General features: G+C 56.2%; 5 protein-coding genes across 5 annotated transcripts; 2 read left to right on the forward strand and 3 right to left on the reverse strand.

Moving 5' to 3' along the window:
* Positions 1-102: 102 nt before the first annotated feature.
* Positions 103-2,094, reverse strand: MFIFM68171_05232 (uncharacterized protein; the record flags this gene model as incomplete). The annotated part of the gene is made up of 2 exons (XM_071060652.1): positions 103-1,046; positions 1,101-2,094. The coding sequence occupies 2 exons, from the start codon at positions 2,092-2,094 to the stop codon at positions 103-105; spliced, it is 1,938 nt and encodes a 645-aa protein (XP_070916753.1).
* Positions 2,095-2,664: 570 nt separating this feature from the next.
* Positions 2,665-3,966, forward strand: LTV1 (the record flags this gene model as incomplete). Its single annotated transcript, XM_071060653.1, has 2 exons — positions 2,665-2,684; positions 2,739-3,966. The coding sequence occupies 2 exons, from the start codon at positions 2,665-2,667 to the stop codon at positions 3,964-3,966; spliced, it is 1,248 nt and encodes a 415-aa protein (XP_070916754.1).
* A 267-nt stretch (positions 3,967-4,233) lies between these two features.
* On the reverse strand, positions 4,234-6,358 carry MFIFM68171_05234 (uncharacterized protein; the record flags this gene model as incomplete). Its single annotated transcript, XM_071060654.1, has 3 exons — positions 4,234-5,404; positions 5,494-6,088; positions 6,178-6,358. 3 exons carry the CDS (start codon positions 6,356-6,358, stop codon positions 4,234-4,236), a joined length of 1,947 nt encoding a protein of 648 aa, XP_070916755.1.
* A 624-nt stretch (positions 6,359-6,982) lies between these two features.
* Positions 6,983-8,380, reverse strand: FMO1 (monooxygenase; the record flags this gene model as incomplete). Its single annotated transcript, XM_071060655.1, has 1 exon — positions 6,983-8,380. One exon carries the CDS (start codon positions 8,378-8,380, stop codon positions 6,983-6,985), a length of 1,398 nt encoding a protein of 465 aa, XP_070916756.1.
* A 2,036-nt stretch (positions 8,381-10,416) lies between these two features.
* MFIFM68171_05236 (uncharacterized protein) lies at positions 10,417-15,472 on the forward strand (the record flags this gene model as incomplete). The annotated part of the gene is made up of 2 exons (XM_071060656.1): positions 10,417-10,803; positions 10,859-15,472. The coding sequence occupies 2 exons, from the start codon at positions 10,417-10,419 to the stop codon at positions 15,470-15,472; spliced, it is 5,001 nt and encodes a 1,666-aa protein (XP_070916757.1).
* Between the last annotated feature and the right edge of the window lie 519 nt (positions 15,473-15,991).

A 15,991-nucleotide genomic window follows, 5' to 3' on the forward strand; every position in this document is an offset into this window, starting at 1 on the left:
CACCCCAAGAAACTTTAGTTCATGCCGTCTACTTCCCAAGCGCCGCCAGCCCAGACCCAACCGTGCATACATAGGGTTCGAACAAACTACGTGTGTACGGAATCAATCGTCGTCATCGGCCTTGTTCCCGCGATTCTTCCCTCTCCCTTTTTGCCCGCCCTTGAAGTGCTTCTTACCTGATGCCAACTGGACATCCTTAGGATCGATCCCTTTCTCAATGGCAATCATAGTCCGCAGCTTGCGCCCGCTCAGCTGCTTCCCGTTTGTGGCAGCCATACCCTGCTCCGAGTATTTGTAGTTGAAGGGCATCGATGCGTGGCCGGCATTGCCTTGTCCAGACTTGAAGAATGCCTTGTCGAGCTTCTCAGACTTCTTCCCACTGGGAAGAGGAATCATGTCGGATAGGAGAGAGGCGTTGTCGTCGCCCTCGACCGACATCTCCTCCATCGCCGAGGCCAGAGCTGCCCGCCTCTTAGCGGGGAGATGAGAAAACTCGTAGAGCTCACGGTTAAACTCTTCGGCATCGGAGATACCTGGCGGGGGATCGACATATAGCAGCTTCCCATTGACATAGTCCTTGAGGACATATCTCGCGGCCCTTGACTGATCTGGCTGACCTAGGCCTTGCGTCATAAAGCCTCTGCGGCGGGCGTATGCGGTAAGCAGCTCTTCGCCTGTTGGGATTCCCGTACCACCTTCTTCCAGAGGTCTCGTGCGTATTTGGATACCGTACACTGCCTCGAGGAAGGGCTGCGGAATCCTACGGGCTACGAGAGTAGCCGGACCGCTATACTCTCGCAGCTGATCGATAGGAAGGACGCCGTTGCAAACCAGTTCTGCCTTGGTGGTAGCGAAGTTTGGGAAAACGAGACCCGGGCAATCGCAGAGGATGACCTTGTCGCTGAGGTGGATCGTCTGGAAGTGCTTTGTCTTGCCAGGGGTTGCCGAAACCGATACTTTCGTGGCTCCGATGAGCGCGTTGATGGTAGACGACTTCCCGACATTGGGATAGCCAACCAGGCCAACCTGGAGTTTCCGTTCCGGCCCTATTTGTGAATTAGCAGTGGGTAGTGATATCCGGGACTGGGCTATTAGCTTACCTGCGTCTTCCGGGGCATACTTTAGGAAGATATTCTCGAGCTCGTCAACCGTCAAAATGCGAGTGTCCAGCTCTCCATCTTCCTCCCGCTCAGCATCGTCTTCGGAGGGGCCAACCTCGCTCCCGGCGTCAACGGCGCTATCCTTCTTCAGGGACGCGCCGTTCCCGCTAGGGCCGGCCGGTTCACTCTCCGCCTCGCTATCAGATTGTTGCGCTTCCAGCATTTCCTTGGCGAGATGGGCCGAAAAGAACTTGTAAGCAATGTTTGCGCCCTTGAGATATCTCGCCCATGCTTTCCGCTGTGTATAAGTCATCATGTCGGCCTTGTTGATGAGCAATAGGTTCTCCTTCTTCGGGTCTACATCCTTGACGTATGCCTCGAGATCCTCGGACCGGAACATCAGGGGGTTCCTAGCATCGACAATCTGTACCACGACGTCGGACCGCTCAATCACTCTCCACAGCTGCCTCCAAACCTCGAGGTTCCTCTCGAAGGGAGTCATCAAGAGATCCTGCGTCTCCTGGAGCTCGGCCAGACCTTTCCGCCATTCCAAAAAGCTCTCGCGCTCCAGGCGATCCAGCTCCTCCGGGGTGGTCGAAGCATCCCAACGCGGCCTCCTCGGCACTGTGAGACGTCCTTTGTGGGCCCTCTGCTTCCCAAGCACCGCTCTTTCCTCGGCCGCAGAGAGAAGGTACGGGTTTCGTTGATCGGTGTGAATGATCTTGACATTGTTCATCTTCTCGGCTGTGAAGTCGGTCCCGGCCAGTTCGGCCGTGGCCAAGAACTCGTCCAGAGCACCCTGTTCTGTGACCGAGCGCATCTTGACCCATGCGGCCTCCTGTCTGTCGTTGGTGATATACTCTTGGCCGGTGGAGTGGTCGATCCGGGTGACGGCTGAAGCTCGCTTGCGGTCGGAGCCTTTGCCCTTGCCGAAGCGGTCGTTCATGAGCGCATTGCCGAGACCGACCGACTTCTTGGACTTTGCGAGCACCATCTTGGGTGGTGTTGCCGATGCTTTTCGGCCTGTTCCTCAACTAGTTTGGTTCTTAGGGCACCGTCCTCAGTGCTTCGCTGGTAAAGGTTGAAAAACGCAGCCGTTATCATACGGGAGGCGGGGTGTTCGGCGTTGTTTTAACTGATGTTTGCTGATAAATGGAGGGGCAAATTTGCGCCATGGGCAATTCTTCGATCCCACACCTGGTGTCTAACAATAACGGGCCTAGCAGATTGGACATGTTCCGCTTCTGCCTTCCAAAGATCTACTGCATGAAGAGCAACAATATGTTCAGGATATCCGAGGCATATCGTGTTGCCATAAACCCATCTATTATGAGTAGAACATCAAGTTGGCTAAATGCCTTAACATTGCTCGAAGCATGTGTAGAATTGTTAGTGTTGAGCCAGAGCAAGGGAATTGTAGATAAGCTTTACCCCACCAAAAATTTCCCTCTCCGCCGGGCCTGATTTATAGCGATAAGTTCCCTTCGGTGCTCTTCCTGCACTCCGCGCTTCTAGCTACCTTACCCGATACCGCCGATTGTTTTATTTCCCAGTCGCAGTCAGAATGGCTAAAGGAAAGTGGATGTACGTACTGGCCCGTTGTTGCGTCCCTTGAGTACGCCAGCTGACCCCTTGTAGCGACAAAAAGACAGCGACTCACTTTACCCTGGTGTACCGTCCGCAAAATGACCCCCTCATTCACGATGAATCGGCACCGCCCATGGTGCTCAACCCTACCCAGCGTTCCGGCAACTCTAAAGGCAAAGGCCTGAGCGATCTCGCGTCCGAACTGGGCTCCGACGCCCAGAGCATCCGCGACAACGAAGGCGAAGCGGCCAATTACGGCATCTTCTATGATGACACCGAGTATGACTACATGCAGCATCTGCGGGACCTCGGCCAGGGTTCTGGCGAGGCCGTCTTCGTCGAGGCGAACCCGGTCATGAACAAGGGCAAGGGCAAGCAGAAGGCATCGTTAGCGGATGCTCTGGCGCAACTAGACCTACAAAACCAGTCCGAAGACCTCCTCGACGGGGATATCCTGCCCAGCAAGAATCTCCAAAAGCTCACATACCAAGCGCAGCAGGATGTCCCGGATGCCATTGCCGGGTTTCAGCCGGATATGGACCCACGCCTGCGCGAAGTGTTGGAGGCGCTGGAGGACGACGCCTATGTTGACGAGGAAGGTGGCGAGGATATCTTCCAGGAGCTGGCAAAGGACGCGCAGGAACTAAGCCAACGCGATTTTGAAGAGTCATATGACGACGTTGATGATGACGAAGGCTGGGAGTCTGACCGCACGGTGAAAGCGACCAGGGAGCACAGCCGTGACGACGACATGCTGCAGCTGAAGGATACGGGCGATAGCCAGGGAACAGGGGAGCCTTCGCACGACTGGATGGAAGATTTCAAGAAGTTTAAGAGCGACCAAAAGGCCGAGAAGAAGCCAAGGGCTGCCGCCACGCCATCCGAAGTTCAGTCGTCAATATGGACGACCACGACGAACGGCGGTCGGAAGAAGACACGAAAAGGAGCTATGACGAACTCCTCCGCATACTCGATGACGTCGTCTTCTCTCGTCAGGACAGAGCAGCTGGGTATCCTGGACGCGCGGTTCGAGAAGATTGAGGAGGAGTACAATGCGGACGTGGACGACCTGGGTTCTGTATCAGCAGTATCGACCATGTCGACGGTTCAGGGACCCACGCGGGCCGACTTTGACGGCCTCCTAGACGAGTTCCTAACGGACTACTCGATGCATGGCAAGAAACGGGTTAAAAAGGGGAAGTGGAAGAACGGCCTTGAGCAGTTTGACGAGATTAGGAGAGAGCTGGGACCGCCGAGAATTCCATCGAAGTACCGGTAGCCAGCAACCTGGGCATGATATGATTTAATAGTTATGAACCTGAATCTAGAGTGAACCCGGCATCCTTATTTTGACTATATTTGTCCCTATTACCTTTTTTGAAGTTCGACAGCATCCGCCCGCGTATCTAACCTCCTTTTACGCATCCACCCAAACCTTTTTTTTCCAGCTATCTGCGGCAGCACTCAAGCCGGCTTCACGTTGCCAAGCAGGAAAGAAACGGAGAAACCAAAGGAATAGACGAAAAGAAAGACCCAAGGCAAACCCTTAGCAACCCATATACCCCGCCAAGCTAAGTATCCCATCCGCCTCACTCCCTTCCGCCCCTTTCCCGCTCGCGCCAACCTCACCCACCAACTTCTCGATAGTCCTAACCTCCCTCAACCCCCAGAAGGCATGCACTCCCTCGACAAACCGGCCGGCGGCCTTGTCGACATTCTCCTCCGTCTCCGCCGCGAAGCAGATCCTGTAATAGGCCCACCCCACCTCCCGCCTGATGTCGTCGTTGGCACTGAATATCGACCCGGTCGCGACCAGGACGCGGTAGGGCTTGGTGGTCAACCACACCATCAGCGCGGCCGACAGCAGCGGCCCGTCCAGGCGCTGCTTGAGCTTCCGGCTCGGGGCCTGCCAGAGCGGGTGCGACTCGAGGTGCATGCGGAGCCAGATGAACATGCCGCCGCGCGGCCACGAGAAGGTGTACAGCGGGTAGGGCGACGGCGAGACGGTCTGCCACTGCGGGCACGCCTCGTCATCGTTGGGCGCCGACGGCGACGTGATGAGCAGCAGGTGCCGGCCCGCGTCCAGCGTGCGCGCCATGCGCGCCATGCGCCGCTCGTACGCGCCCCGCAGCCCCGCCAGCCAGCGCACCCAGCCGTCCATGTTCCAACCCGAGGATGATGATGAGGAGGAGGTGGTGGTGGTGGCTGCTTTTTCGCGGGGTGTACCGCGCAGGAGGCTGAAGGGGGAGCGGAGTTGGAGGTGGTACTGCTGCTGCTGCTTCTCGACGCCGAGGACGAGCTCCGAGACGAGGCCCTGCACGAAACCTGAGGGCTGTTGGGTTGTGGCCTCGGTTATACGCTCGAATCTTTCGATAAGAGCTGGTTGCGCCGTGATCCAACCTAGGCGGCAGCCAGGCGCAATGGTCTTGGAGAAGGTGTCGAGGCGGACGACTCGGCCGTCTGTGTCGAAGCTGAGGAACGAGGGGGTGAGGGAGTCGAGGAAAGGATAGCCCGAGGAGCGGGTCGGTTTGTATGGTTCTGGTGGGGCTGGGATTGGTTCGCCCCTAGATTTGGCTTCCTCGACTGCCGCCGATGGGAACTGCAGATACCAGTAGGGCTCATCCTCAACGATGATGACGTCGTATTTGCTGCAGACGGCGTAGATCTCCTTTTTACGCTCGACAGACAGCACGATACCGGTGGGATTTTGGCCGAGTCTGCGACATCGGTTAGTAGACGAGCAAGTGGCGGGAGGCTCGTTGTGCAACGAGCCAGCAAGAGAGATGGCGACGGTTAGGCAACGTACGTGACGGTGTACAGGAGATGCGGTCTCTTCCCCTTTGAAGGATCCCAGTTGGCTAAGACATCTTCCAGTCCTCCCGGCCCCTTAGCCATCATGCCGCAAGCGTCGGCCTGGACAGGCACGATCTGCGTACCCAGGGGCATTGCCTGGTTGAGAACATTGGTGTACACAAATGTCTCGCAGAGGAGACCTGGACGCTCGCTGACATCGTTGACGCCTTCAGTCCATTGATCCACAAACAGGTTCAGTGACTTAGCAAAACCGTCGGTTGAGCCGCAGGTCAGGATCACTTCGGGCCCACCCTGGTAAGGACTGTCTGGATGGAGATGCTCGCGGGTGAACTGGCGCACCCATGAAAGCAACGGCGGGTAGCCCTGGGCCAGGCCATACTGCAGGACTGAGGCAAGATCGATCTTCTTCAGGGGGTCGTTCTCGCCCGAGCTCTTTGGCACGACGATGTGGTTAGGCGCCGCGGGATCTGATGAAACTTCCGTAGTAGCGGGCCTGCCGGGATAGTTCGGGGTGGGTGTCCATCGCTCCGGCTTTGCAGCCTGCGCTTCTAGAGTGTCAAAGGGGAAGAAGGAAACGTTGGGTAGACCTGGGGTCGTTGGCGTGATGTGTTAGTGTCGTCAACGTGTGGTAGGGGCGGGACTCCGATAAGACATGGGACGGGGTAAGAGGACTAACCGCCGGCAGTATTCAAGATGCCCGGGATCTGGAAGAACTTGTAAGCTTCCTTGATCTTGCTATTAGTGCGCCGCTTCGTTACTTCTGAGAAGTGATGGCTGAGGTCTAGCGGTGACGGCTTCTCATCGCCCGCCTGACGGACACGGACGCTAACATCACCATAGCAAGTTGGGTTCTCCATATCTGCGGTTGGGCTGTTGTGGGATGGGATGAGTATGATAGGGCCCAAGTTCTGGAAACCGGCTTCTTTATTTAAGTGTGAACAAACGTCCCAGCTAACTGAATGATCGATTACTACCCGAAAGGTATCGAGCGAGTGTCATCATACCCGTCCTGCAGCAAAGTGCAACGCGCCAATGCTTATAAATTCTTGGAACACGTTCCAGCCGCCTCCCAGCGGAAAAGGATGACCATGGAATAACCCACTCGACCCCACTAGGCGACCTCGTGACACCGGGTCGGCCGGCTGGTAGGTTGGGTCGGGAGCAGGGATTCGTTCCCCGCAGAACCCAGGGTATTGACCGGGCCACTTTGGGGGATTTGAACCCGAATCTGAGGGTCTTCCCGCCGCCAGTTTTTTGCCAGATGATGCTATCAGCAGATGGCTCTGGCCAGCGTCTGTGTCTCTGTTGGTGTTCCTGGGCCCGTCTCTCCAGATTGGACGGTCGATCGGCGGAAGATCTGAGACCCGCATAAGGCTGAGACTGGACTGGGGCGAGCCGACCAGTCCTGTCGCTGCCCATCTCAACGATCACAGTACGCGTACGGTACTTGAACAAAGGTCCTACTGTACGTTTATGTCCAACTAGCTTTCCTGATCTGGCGCATACCCAAAACCAAGTTCTTCAAGAGTCTTGGCCTTTCGGCCGTCCAATTCGAACTTCAACTTGGCCTTGGCGTAGATCTGCCTTTGCCTTATCTGCTCCGGGGTCCACTGCGGAGGTTCCTTACCCGGGGTGCCAGACCGTGCAATCCAGTCGTGAACCGAGTTGATATACTGGTAATCACCACCCTCAGGCCACACGTGAAAGTTGACGCCCCTCTTCTCGGCCTCTTCTTCTTCCCACCCTCGCATTTCCTCCACTGACGGCAGCGGGAGCAAATTCGCCCACGTTCTGGAGAACACGGCCGCTTGGGTTTCGGATGTCGGGAACGGCACAACCTTGATGGGCAGCCCCGAGAAAACCAGTGTCGGGTGGTCTATGTGGAACAAGTGCTTGTACAAACCGCGTACTCGCCGCCCATCTGTCACCACAGGCGGCTTTAGCGAACGAAGAAATGGATAAGTGTAGAGATAGCCGGTGGCGAAAATGACGGCGTCAACGTCCTTCTCGACCCGCCCGTCCCGGAACCTGATGCCTCGTTCTGCCACCAGGAACTCGTCTATTACCGGCACGTCTTCGGCCCCTATCCAATCCAGATTGGCCTCCGACGTCGCGGTCCGCACTGATAACAGGAGTGGTTTGCGACAGACCGGGCTGATTTGCGAAGCAATATCAAGACCCGAAGCGGCGTTGCCAACAACAACGACCTTCTTGCCGGCAAAAGGTTCCGGGGTCCGGTAGTGCTTGGAGTGAGTGATGATGCGAGGATGTGTCGTGTGAAATTCTGCGATCCCTTTTACATCTGGGATGTAGATAGTAGAATAATGGCCTGACGCCACGACAACAGCGTCGTACGTAGCGCTCGAGGCATTGCCTGTCCGGAGGCATACCACATCCACGTCCCACTGGTCTTTCCCCGATTCCTGCCTCAAGCGAACGTCTCTAACTTGGGTGGAGAACTTGATGAGATGGCGAATATCTTTGGCATATTGCACCAGGTAGTCCTGCACGTCTTTCCGGGACGGGAAAATGAGTGTACTTTCCGGGAATGCAAGATCCGAGAATGGCATCAGTGCCCGTGGGATATTGGTATGTAAGAGCTCGTACATGGGCGAGGGGAAGACGGGTGCGTCTTCCCCAGGAGACTGCAATGGTGGGTCGGGGGCGCAGTCGGCGCTGACCTGAGGCACATGGAGAGTTTCCGAAGGCTTCGAGCTGTAATTCCACACCCCGCCCACGTCGGATTGCTGCTCAAAGATGACAACACTGTCGAAGGCCAGTTGGGCAGTTAGGTACTTGGCCGCAGCAAGACCGCAGGGTCCAGCGCCAATAATTGCGATACGCTTGACATCGAACCGTTTTGGTACTTGCGAGCCCATTCTAGTTGGTAAGGGGAGAATGTTTGGGAATGAGAGACAGGAAGCCGCAGCTGCAAAACGGAGAACCAAATGGCTACAAGAACAAGAGGAAAGAGAACAGTTGCATGGTGGCTTTGCCTTTAAACCCCGATCAAGTGTAATCCATGTGTTGCCGTCAAGGCTTCTGTTTCCTGACTGGCCGCGGCATCCGCCACTCATAGCTCGGCACACGGGACCCAAATTTTGTCCCTCTTTCCCGGTGCCCCGCATACCAGCTGCTGGATCGCGAAGTCAACTCTTGACGATAAATACTCTCATGCCCTCGGTCCCTCGCCACGATTCTGCCTTTCCTTCTACTTCTTTTGTTCCCTCTAGCTTTGTATATCCTAATTAATAGCAAAAATACCGCACTCAAACTCAGATGCGCAACGTAATAGAATGTAACACGACCCGCTACCCTCGACGCCGGCATTCGTCGGCACGAGTCTCGCAAGTCTTTCGAATTTGATCCGTAACTATCCCTAATCTGCTATATTAAGACGTACGCTTGACTGAGTTCGAGATTCGCAGACTGGGGTAAGAGAGCTGGCGTTTTAGCGAGTAGCAAGCACCTCAATTCCATGACGCTCGCGATCGAGGGCGGGTCAGACGAACCGCCGTTTAACAGAGCTGCGTAGGATTGAATGCCTGAGTGCCAATCGCGTAGCCAGACTTCTTGAGCTCTAAGCAGACCTGGTATCTAGCAGGAGCGTTGATGCCTGGCCTCGAGGCATGCCGGCCAGTCATACTAGGATAAGGGGCAGAAAGCTGAGTTGCCAATATTGTGCACTCCTAGGTATCTTGTAACAGGTTGTCAGTAGGTCAATAAATAGATCGAACAACGCGACGTAGCCTCAGCATCCCCGAGATTTATCGTCATTGGCCAAAGCGTTGAAAAGAACAGCCAAAAAAAAAAAAAAAAAACCAAAAAAAACCGGAAGACTAATAGGCCTCAGCACCCCCGAAGGTTTACATCATCATTGGCCAAAGAGTTGAAAAGAACAGAACCCCCCCTAATGTTCTCACTGTCTTAGAGCTCAGCGCTAAGTACTGCGAGACCTCTTAGGAAGACGTAAAATTTTGACAGATGTTAGGAGGAAGGGAGGTGGACAAGGAGGGTTAAGGACTGCCTTTATATGAATTTGTGAAAGTCTAAAAACTTGTCAATGACATCAACGCAGTGGAAGATTTCCCCCAAACCTTAGCCCCACCAGAACTCTATTTTGTTAGCTAAGGCATGTTGGAAAAGACCGGGCTGATATCATGAAAGCTAAAAATTCATGCCTGGGAGCTAAACTGGCGTTGGCGGTGGAGCTTGGCGTAAATAAGCTGTTGAGTAACCAATTGTTTGACCAAGTCGTAAGATGGGAATAGTGGTTAGCCAACAAGCCGTTGAATACCTGAGCCGTCAATAAGCTGATCGACCAGGGGACGTCTGCAGGCCGACAAATGCTCGGAAATACAAGCCGGAGCTTTGCCGCGTGTAAAACCAAGTGTGACCCGACTTCGGATTGTACCGCCTCGCGCTCCGAGGACGAGTGGATGCAGACGGGAGTGGATTCAAGAGAGAGCCGGTAATATTACCATCCAGCTTCCCCATATTTATTTACAACCCCCAGTGAGTCCAGTACGATACGTATACGTTCTGTGCCACTGAATGGAAGTTACCGCTTTGGCAGCAGAGCTTGGCATCGCTTGGCCACCGCCTTCTGTTTTCGGCTCCGGGAGGCAGAGCTCCACCACGATCGCGTCGGTGCCGTCATTGGGGAAGCTTGGACGGAGCAGCCCGCTCGCGCTTTCCACTGCAGCAGAGCTCTGAAGCACAATTTCGAGCCAACGACCACACGCGCTTTCAGCGCTCAAAGCTCTTCTGCATCGCGTTATCCCGCCCACTATTTCCCATTGTCTTCCACTTTGATTCTCGTCACAAGCGACTGGCAAATGACGACTTCACGAGCAGCTTCCCGGATGCCATAGGCGCTTTCCTCTCTCGGCTCCGTCTGCTGCGTCTGGGCACCATGGCACCGCTCGATGGCGATTGTGCCACCCTGCTTTCGTCGCAGTCTCTAACGCCAATTGCGCAACTCGGCCCGGATTTGCCTGGTCAATCTCAGCGCGTGATTCGCGGCGAAGTCACCATCACCTGGCCCTATAGCGCGGTTACCAAGACCGTCGCCTTCCTGCTCGCGGAGCCTGATGTGCGCCTCCGCCGGGCCAAAGGCCAGGTGCGGATAGAGCTTCGCGGCCCCAGCGCGAAGGCAGCCTCTGAATGCGGCATCGGAGCGGGCGACGAGCTACTCTTCAGTCTTAATGGCGTGGAATGGGCGAAAGACGAGTCGCCCGGCCGCATCCCTGGCTCGAGGCTTGACTGGCAATTGCGGTTTAACGAGAGACTTGCCCTCCAGGTGAGGATGGAACAGAGCAAACTTGTTCCCAAAAGTATCATCTAATTGCTTTCAGGTCAAATCGGTCGAATCGAGCGAGCTAAAGTTCATCAACATTGACCATCCCGAACCCGACCCTCCACCGGAGCCCTTGGCTGAAGCGCGCGCAACTACACCTGAACCAGTGCCGATTGGCCCAGATGTGCAGTCCGCAGTGCGCAAGATCCCCGACTTCGCACCTAACGAGTATCCCTCGCCGGCATTTGTCAAGAGGGCTAGGCTTTCATATGGCGCGCTTTTCGAGGGCGGCTTTGACATATTCGAGGAGGATGGCGGAGCCAAGGGCAGAGGCCGTAAGAGAACCCGCTTCGGTCGAGATAGCAGCGCCTGGCGGTACACTAGCCAGTCACCGAGTCCCGGGCCGGCGTCCCCCGCCCAAGATGCGATGGACGAGGACATTCATGCGGACCTATCTGCCCAGCCTTCGCCGAAACCGCAAATGATGGATGAGGGCTGCCAGGCTGTCGAGGCCACAATGACAGAGGCTGCCTCGGAACCAGTTGATGTCGGTGCTCTTGTTACCCCTCAGAAGATGGCTTCTCCCCCGCCAGAGAGCTCAACCCCGGTCCCTCAGGAAGACGCGGCCGCTTTGGCCCGAGAGCATCACACTCTAGTTCCCCAGGAACAAGACGTCTTTCTCACGTCCAGTCTCGAAGATGGAGCTCGTTCTGGTGGTCAACAGAGTTTGGTTCCAGCTCGAGATGAATCCAGGTTAACCCCACAGCCGATACCGCCAGAACAGTCAGAGGAGCCTTCACTCGGGGTTGAAACTGTTCAAGTTACGAAGACAGAGCCGCAGCAACCGGACTCCCCTCCCGCAAAAATTACCGAGACTTTCTCGACTTCTCTATTCGGCACAACGAAACCATCCAGTTCCGGCTTTTCCTTGTTCGGCATGGGGGCGCCTGCAGGGGTCGAGTCAACCCTCAACATAGCAGACCGGGTCAGATTCGGGTTCTCTCACATTCCGCAGACTGCGCATTCCCAAGTTGCGCCGCCAAATGACACGGCCCCTGACCCAGACCGTGACAGGCATGAGGCCTACCCAGTGTCCTACCTTGACGACCAGTCCGCTCCCAACAAGCTCCCCGACGCGGCAGCGTATCTTAATGCGGCAGATGAGCGAGGCGAAATGGCGATTCAAGACGACGGCATTGTTCCCGAGGCACCCCCGGTACAGTGCTTTGGCCAGGGTCAATGGGAAATGTCGACCCAATCTCCGCACTACAACCCAGTGGAAGGAGGCCACTTCGGGGCAGATGCTTTGGATGAGGGAACCGGGATCACCACTGAGCAAGCGCCTCTCCATGCGAACGAAGTCGCTCTCGGGAGCGTACCGGCGGGCTTTGCCAGTTACGGTCAGGCAGGGATCCCAGAGGGATCTCCGAAAGGTCCTCCACATCGCGCGATGTCGCGTGAGGATCAGACAGTAATGGAGGACGAGAAAACGATCAGTGGAGACGAGGTTGGGATCGACGATGAGGAAGACGAGGACGCCGAGTACGACGAGTATGCATACGGTGAGCGAATCGAACAAGGTGATTACGATCAGCGTAACTACGATATCCCTTCCGACGACGACGAGGGTCTTTCCGAAGAAGAAGACGAGATCAAGCAAGAGGCTGGAGACCGTTACGGCGACGGGGAGATGTACGATGAGGACGATGAGGAAGATGAAGGTGACTATTGGGATGAGGATGAAGAGAGCTATGACGAAAGCGAGGAGGATGAAGATGGGTACGATATGGGAGGCTCCCAACAGCAACCCCTGCGGAAACCCACCGCGTCCGCACCGCCGGGTGAGCCGGTTGTTATTAGCCTGCTTTCTGACTCCGAGGATGACGATGAACCGGCCCCTACTCCCAGCAAACCCCCAGTTGCTTCGCAGACGGCTCCTATCCAGCATCCGCCGGAGTCTTCCGCGAAATCCAAAAGCTCACCCGAGCCAAAGGTTCAAAGGCCGTCGGATGCGCCCGAGCCGGAAAAATCAGTCGCCACCAGTCCCGGGGCCGAAAAAAGCCAACACCATAGCAGTATTTTTGGTCAGACCCATGTCGTTGACTTCGGTATACCGTCGAATGGTATCAGCACCCAACTGAAGGCAACCGTAGAAGAAACGGACAGCGGTCCGGAAGCATCTTCGTCTGCCAGCCAAGGCGTCGGCTCATTCAAAACGGCCGAAACTCGAACCAACTTACATACCCTGGAAATCGAATCTGCACCGAGCGAGGCTTCTTCTGAAGGTCTTTTCATTAGAAAACTACGCCCCGAGTATCTGGAGGCCGAGGACGAGCGGGTTAGTGACGGGTCCAATAACGAGTCTGAGGAAGTCGATGAAATTGCAGAAAATGGCGGCGATGGGGAAGCCCATGTGCAGGAACTAGACCGGACCCCTCTCAGCGATAAAGATGAGCAAATCGAAGTGGAAGAAGTCAGTCGAGATGAGGAGGTGCACGACCAGCATGCTAAGACGCGGGATTCCGATGGCAGTTTGACGGATGACGATGACAGTTCCTTCGCCAGCCAGGTTGAGATGAGCCAAGAACTTGGAGTGATCGAGTATGAAGACTTAATGGAGGATGTCGTTACAGAAGCCCAAGGCCCAGCGGGGACTACGCAGTCAGACATGGAGATCGAAGAAGTTTCCGATGAGGACGTCGACATGATTGACGTGGCCTCGGCCCATTCAGAGACGTTTCCGCAAGACAACCAGCCGTCAAAGAACACTGAGCAGGAAGGGCCCGGCGGACGGCCAGAGTTTACTTCCGCTGCTGTGGGCGGAGTTGCGTCTGAGGTTGCCGTTGTGGCTGATGTGATGAGCGATTTTCGCCCGGATGCACCTACCGCGCAGCAAGGGGCACAAACTCCGGCCTCCGGCGCGAATGAACAAGATACGGGCGTATCGAAGCCAGCGGATAAGGCATCGGCGGTCACGCCGAAGCATACTGGAAAGGACACGTCCGTTCTTAAGCCAGCCTCCCCTTCAATTCCTTCATCCGAGCTCGGAACGGTCGAGGATGAGGCTCCGTCTCTGGTAACCCCGAACCCGCCCCATCCGGTTTCGAAGGAAGCCCAAGAGCTGTTGAGTCCTTCACAAAGCCAATTGGCCGATGAAACGAAGTCACATGCAAAACGAATGGGGCAACAAGTTCAAAGAGGGGGGAAGAGCCAGGATGAGCCGACAACTCGAGAACGAATCTCATCTGCTGACACCTTGGCCCAGCAGCAACGGGAAGCATCTCGTGAGCCCTCAGCCCAGGGCCCAGCCGAGAACATGCACACGCCGCCAGCAGAGTCTCGGCGCGAGGCTGACGAAGGCCAAGCCGTCAATGGCGACGTCATTAGTGGCACACAAGAGGTTTACTCGCCAGAAGGACGTGCAGTTACTGCGACTTTGGAAGATGATAAGGTCATCCCCGTCTCCAGCCCCTTGGTCCAACCGCGCGATGTGGACACGGATGAAGTTGCCCCAGATGACCAACCGGCAATGCTTCCATCCTCTCAAGCTGAGCAAGCTCAACACGAGCAATCCAGTACCGAGAATGCGGACCTGGCCGAACAGAGCCACGAGCTAGCGGTGCCTCAACAACCTAGCCCCGCGGTGAAGGGGGTTGCCGAGGAACACGTGACGATGCAAGAGCAACCCACCCAAGAGGAACAACCTTCACAAGATATCGATGCCTCGCAAGCTCGATCCAAAACCCGGTCACCGTCTCCCGATATTAGCATCCACCTTGCGCGCCAGGCAGTTGCGACCAGGCGCTCCAAGCGAGGGCAGGAGCCGAAGAAGGTTCCCGAACCCTTACGCACGAGCCCAAGACTCACCCGGGGCCGGTCCAACAGCCTCCAGGCAAATACCACGCCGGAGAGGGACGAGGGGGGCGACAACAGCGTCAGCCTCGCCAGGGCAGCCCTGGCGTCGCCTTCCAAGATGGACGGCTCCGCGCCCCTCACCCCCACTACCACGGCAGCTCTCAAATCCGAGCTCACAAAGCGCCTCCGGACCGACCTCCCCGAGTGCGTCCCCCTCCGGAACCTCCGCCTGCACAACGAGAAGTTCCCCAACGTGGTCGCCATCGTCACCACCCACCCCACCCCGGCCACGCGCGCCAAGGGCGGACCCCGCGAGTTCTTCATGTCGTTCCACGTCACCGACCCGTCGGCCGCGCCCGCCGGCGTCGTCGAGGTCCAGCTGTACCGCCCCCACAAGGACTCGCTCCCCGTCGTGAAGCCCGGCGACGCGGTGCTGCTGCAGCGGTTCCAGGTCAAGTCGCTGAGCAAGAAGGGGTGGGGGTTGCGGACGCAGGGGGAGTCGGCGTGGGCGGTTTTTGAGGAGAATGATGGTGTTGGTGCTGGTGCTGGTGCTGGTGCTACTGGTAGTGGTGGTAATGGTGAGGGTAAGGATGGGAGTGGGAGTGGGAGTGTGCCGCAGATCAAAGGCCCCCCCGTCGAGGATTACGAGGGGTATGTAGAGTATGTCGGGCTGCTGAAGAGGTGGTTTCGAGGGCTCATGTCGGATGCGGCGGCGAGGGAGAGGTTGGAGCGGGCGGATAGGAAGTTGGTTGAGGCCGGAGGAGGAGGGGCGGCTGCAGGAGGAGCAGGAGGAGGAAGTGGTGGTGGTGGGAAGTAAGTGGTGGGATGTTGGTACATATATGTACCTGGCGCTTGGGAGTAATGCTGAGGGGTTTGAGGCTGGAGTATTCATTTCATCGGTGCATTTTGGGCGTGGTTATTGACCCTGGGACATACCTGCCTGCACGGCCAAAGGAAGGAGTAGTAGCTGGGTTACAGGGGGGTACATGCATCGGGTACTTTACATCATAGGTATTAAGTGTTACAAGGAATCGAGGTTTTTTTTTAGCCCAGTCTCTGTGACAAGGAAGAATATTTCATGGTCAACAGCCGCGCCACGCAGATTTTCGTCTTTCATCTGAAGTACCATGTTTTTGCGCCACGGTGCCTTATGGCTCAGAACTACAGACTGATATCCCGCGACACCACGTAGGAGAATGCGACACGACGCCATGTATTCCGCTTCAGAAACCCATCTGTTAAATTGAATCGACCTTGCCATTCAACCATACGCTGCTCGGCTGCCACTTTCATCTAGGCACCCCAATCTTTTTGTCTATCGCAAAACATGTACGCT

The sequence above is a fragment of the Madurella fahalii genome, assembly GCF_045866475.1.
Source record: "Madurella fahalii IFM 68171 DNA, scaffold_2, whole genome shotgun sequence".
In the NCBI taxonomy this organism is placed as follows: domain Eukaryota; kingdom Fungi; phylum Ascomycota; class Sordariomycetes; order Sordariales; genus Madurella; species Madurella fahalii.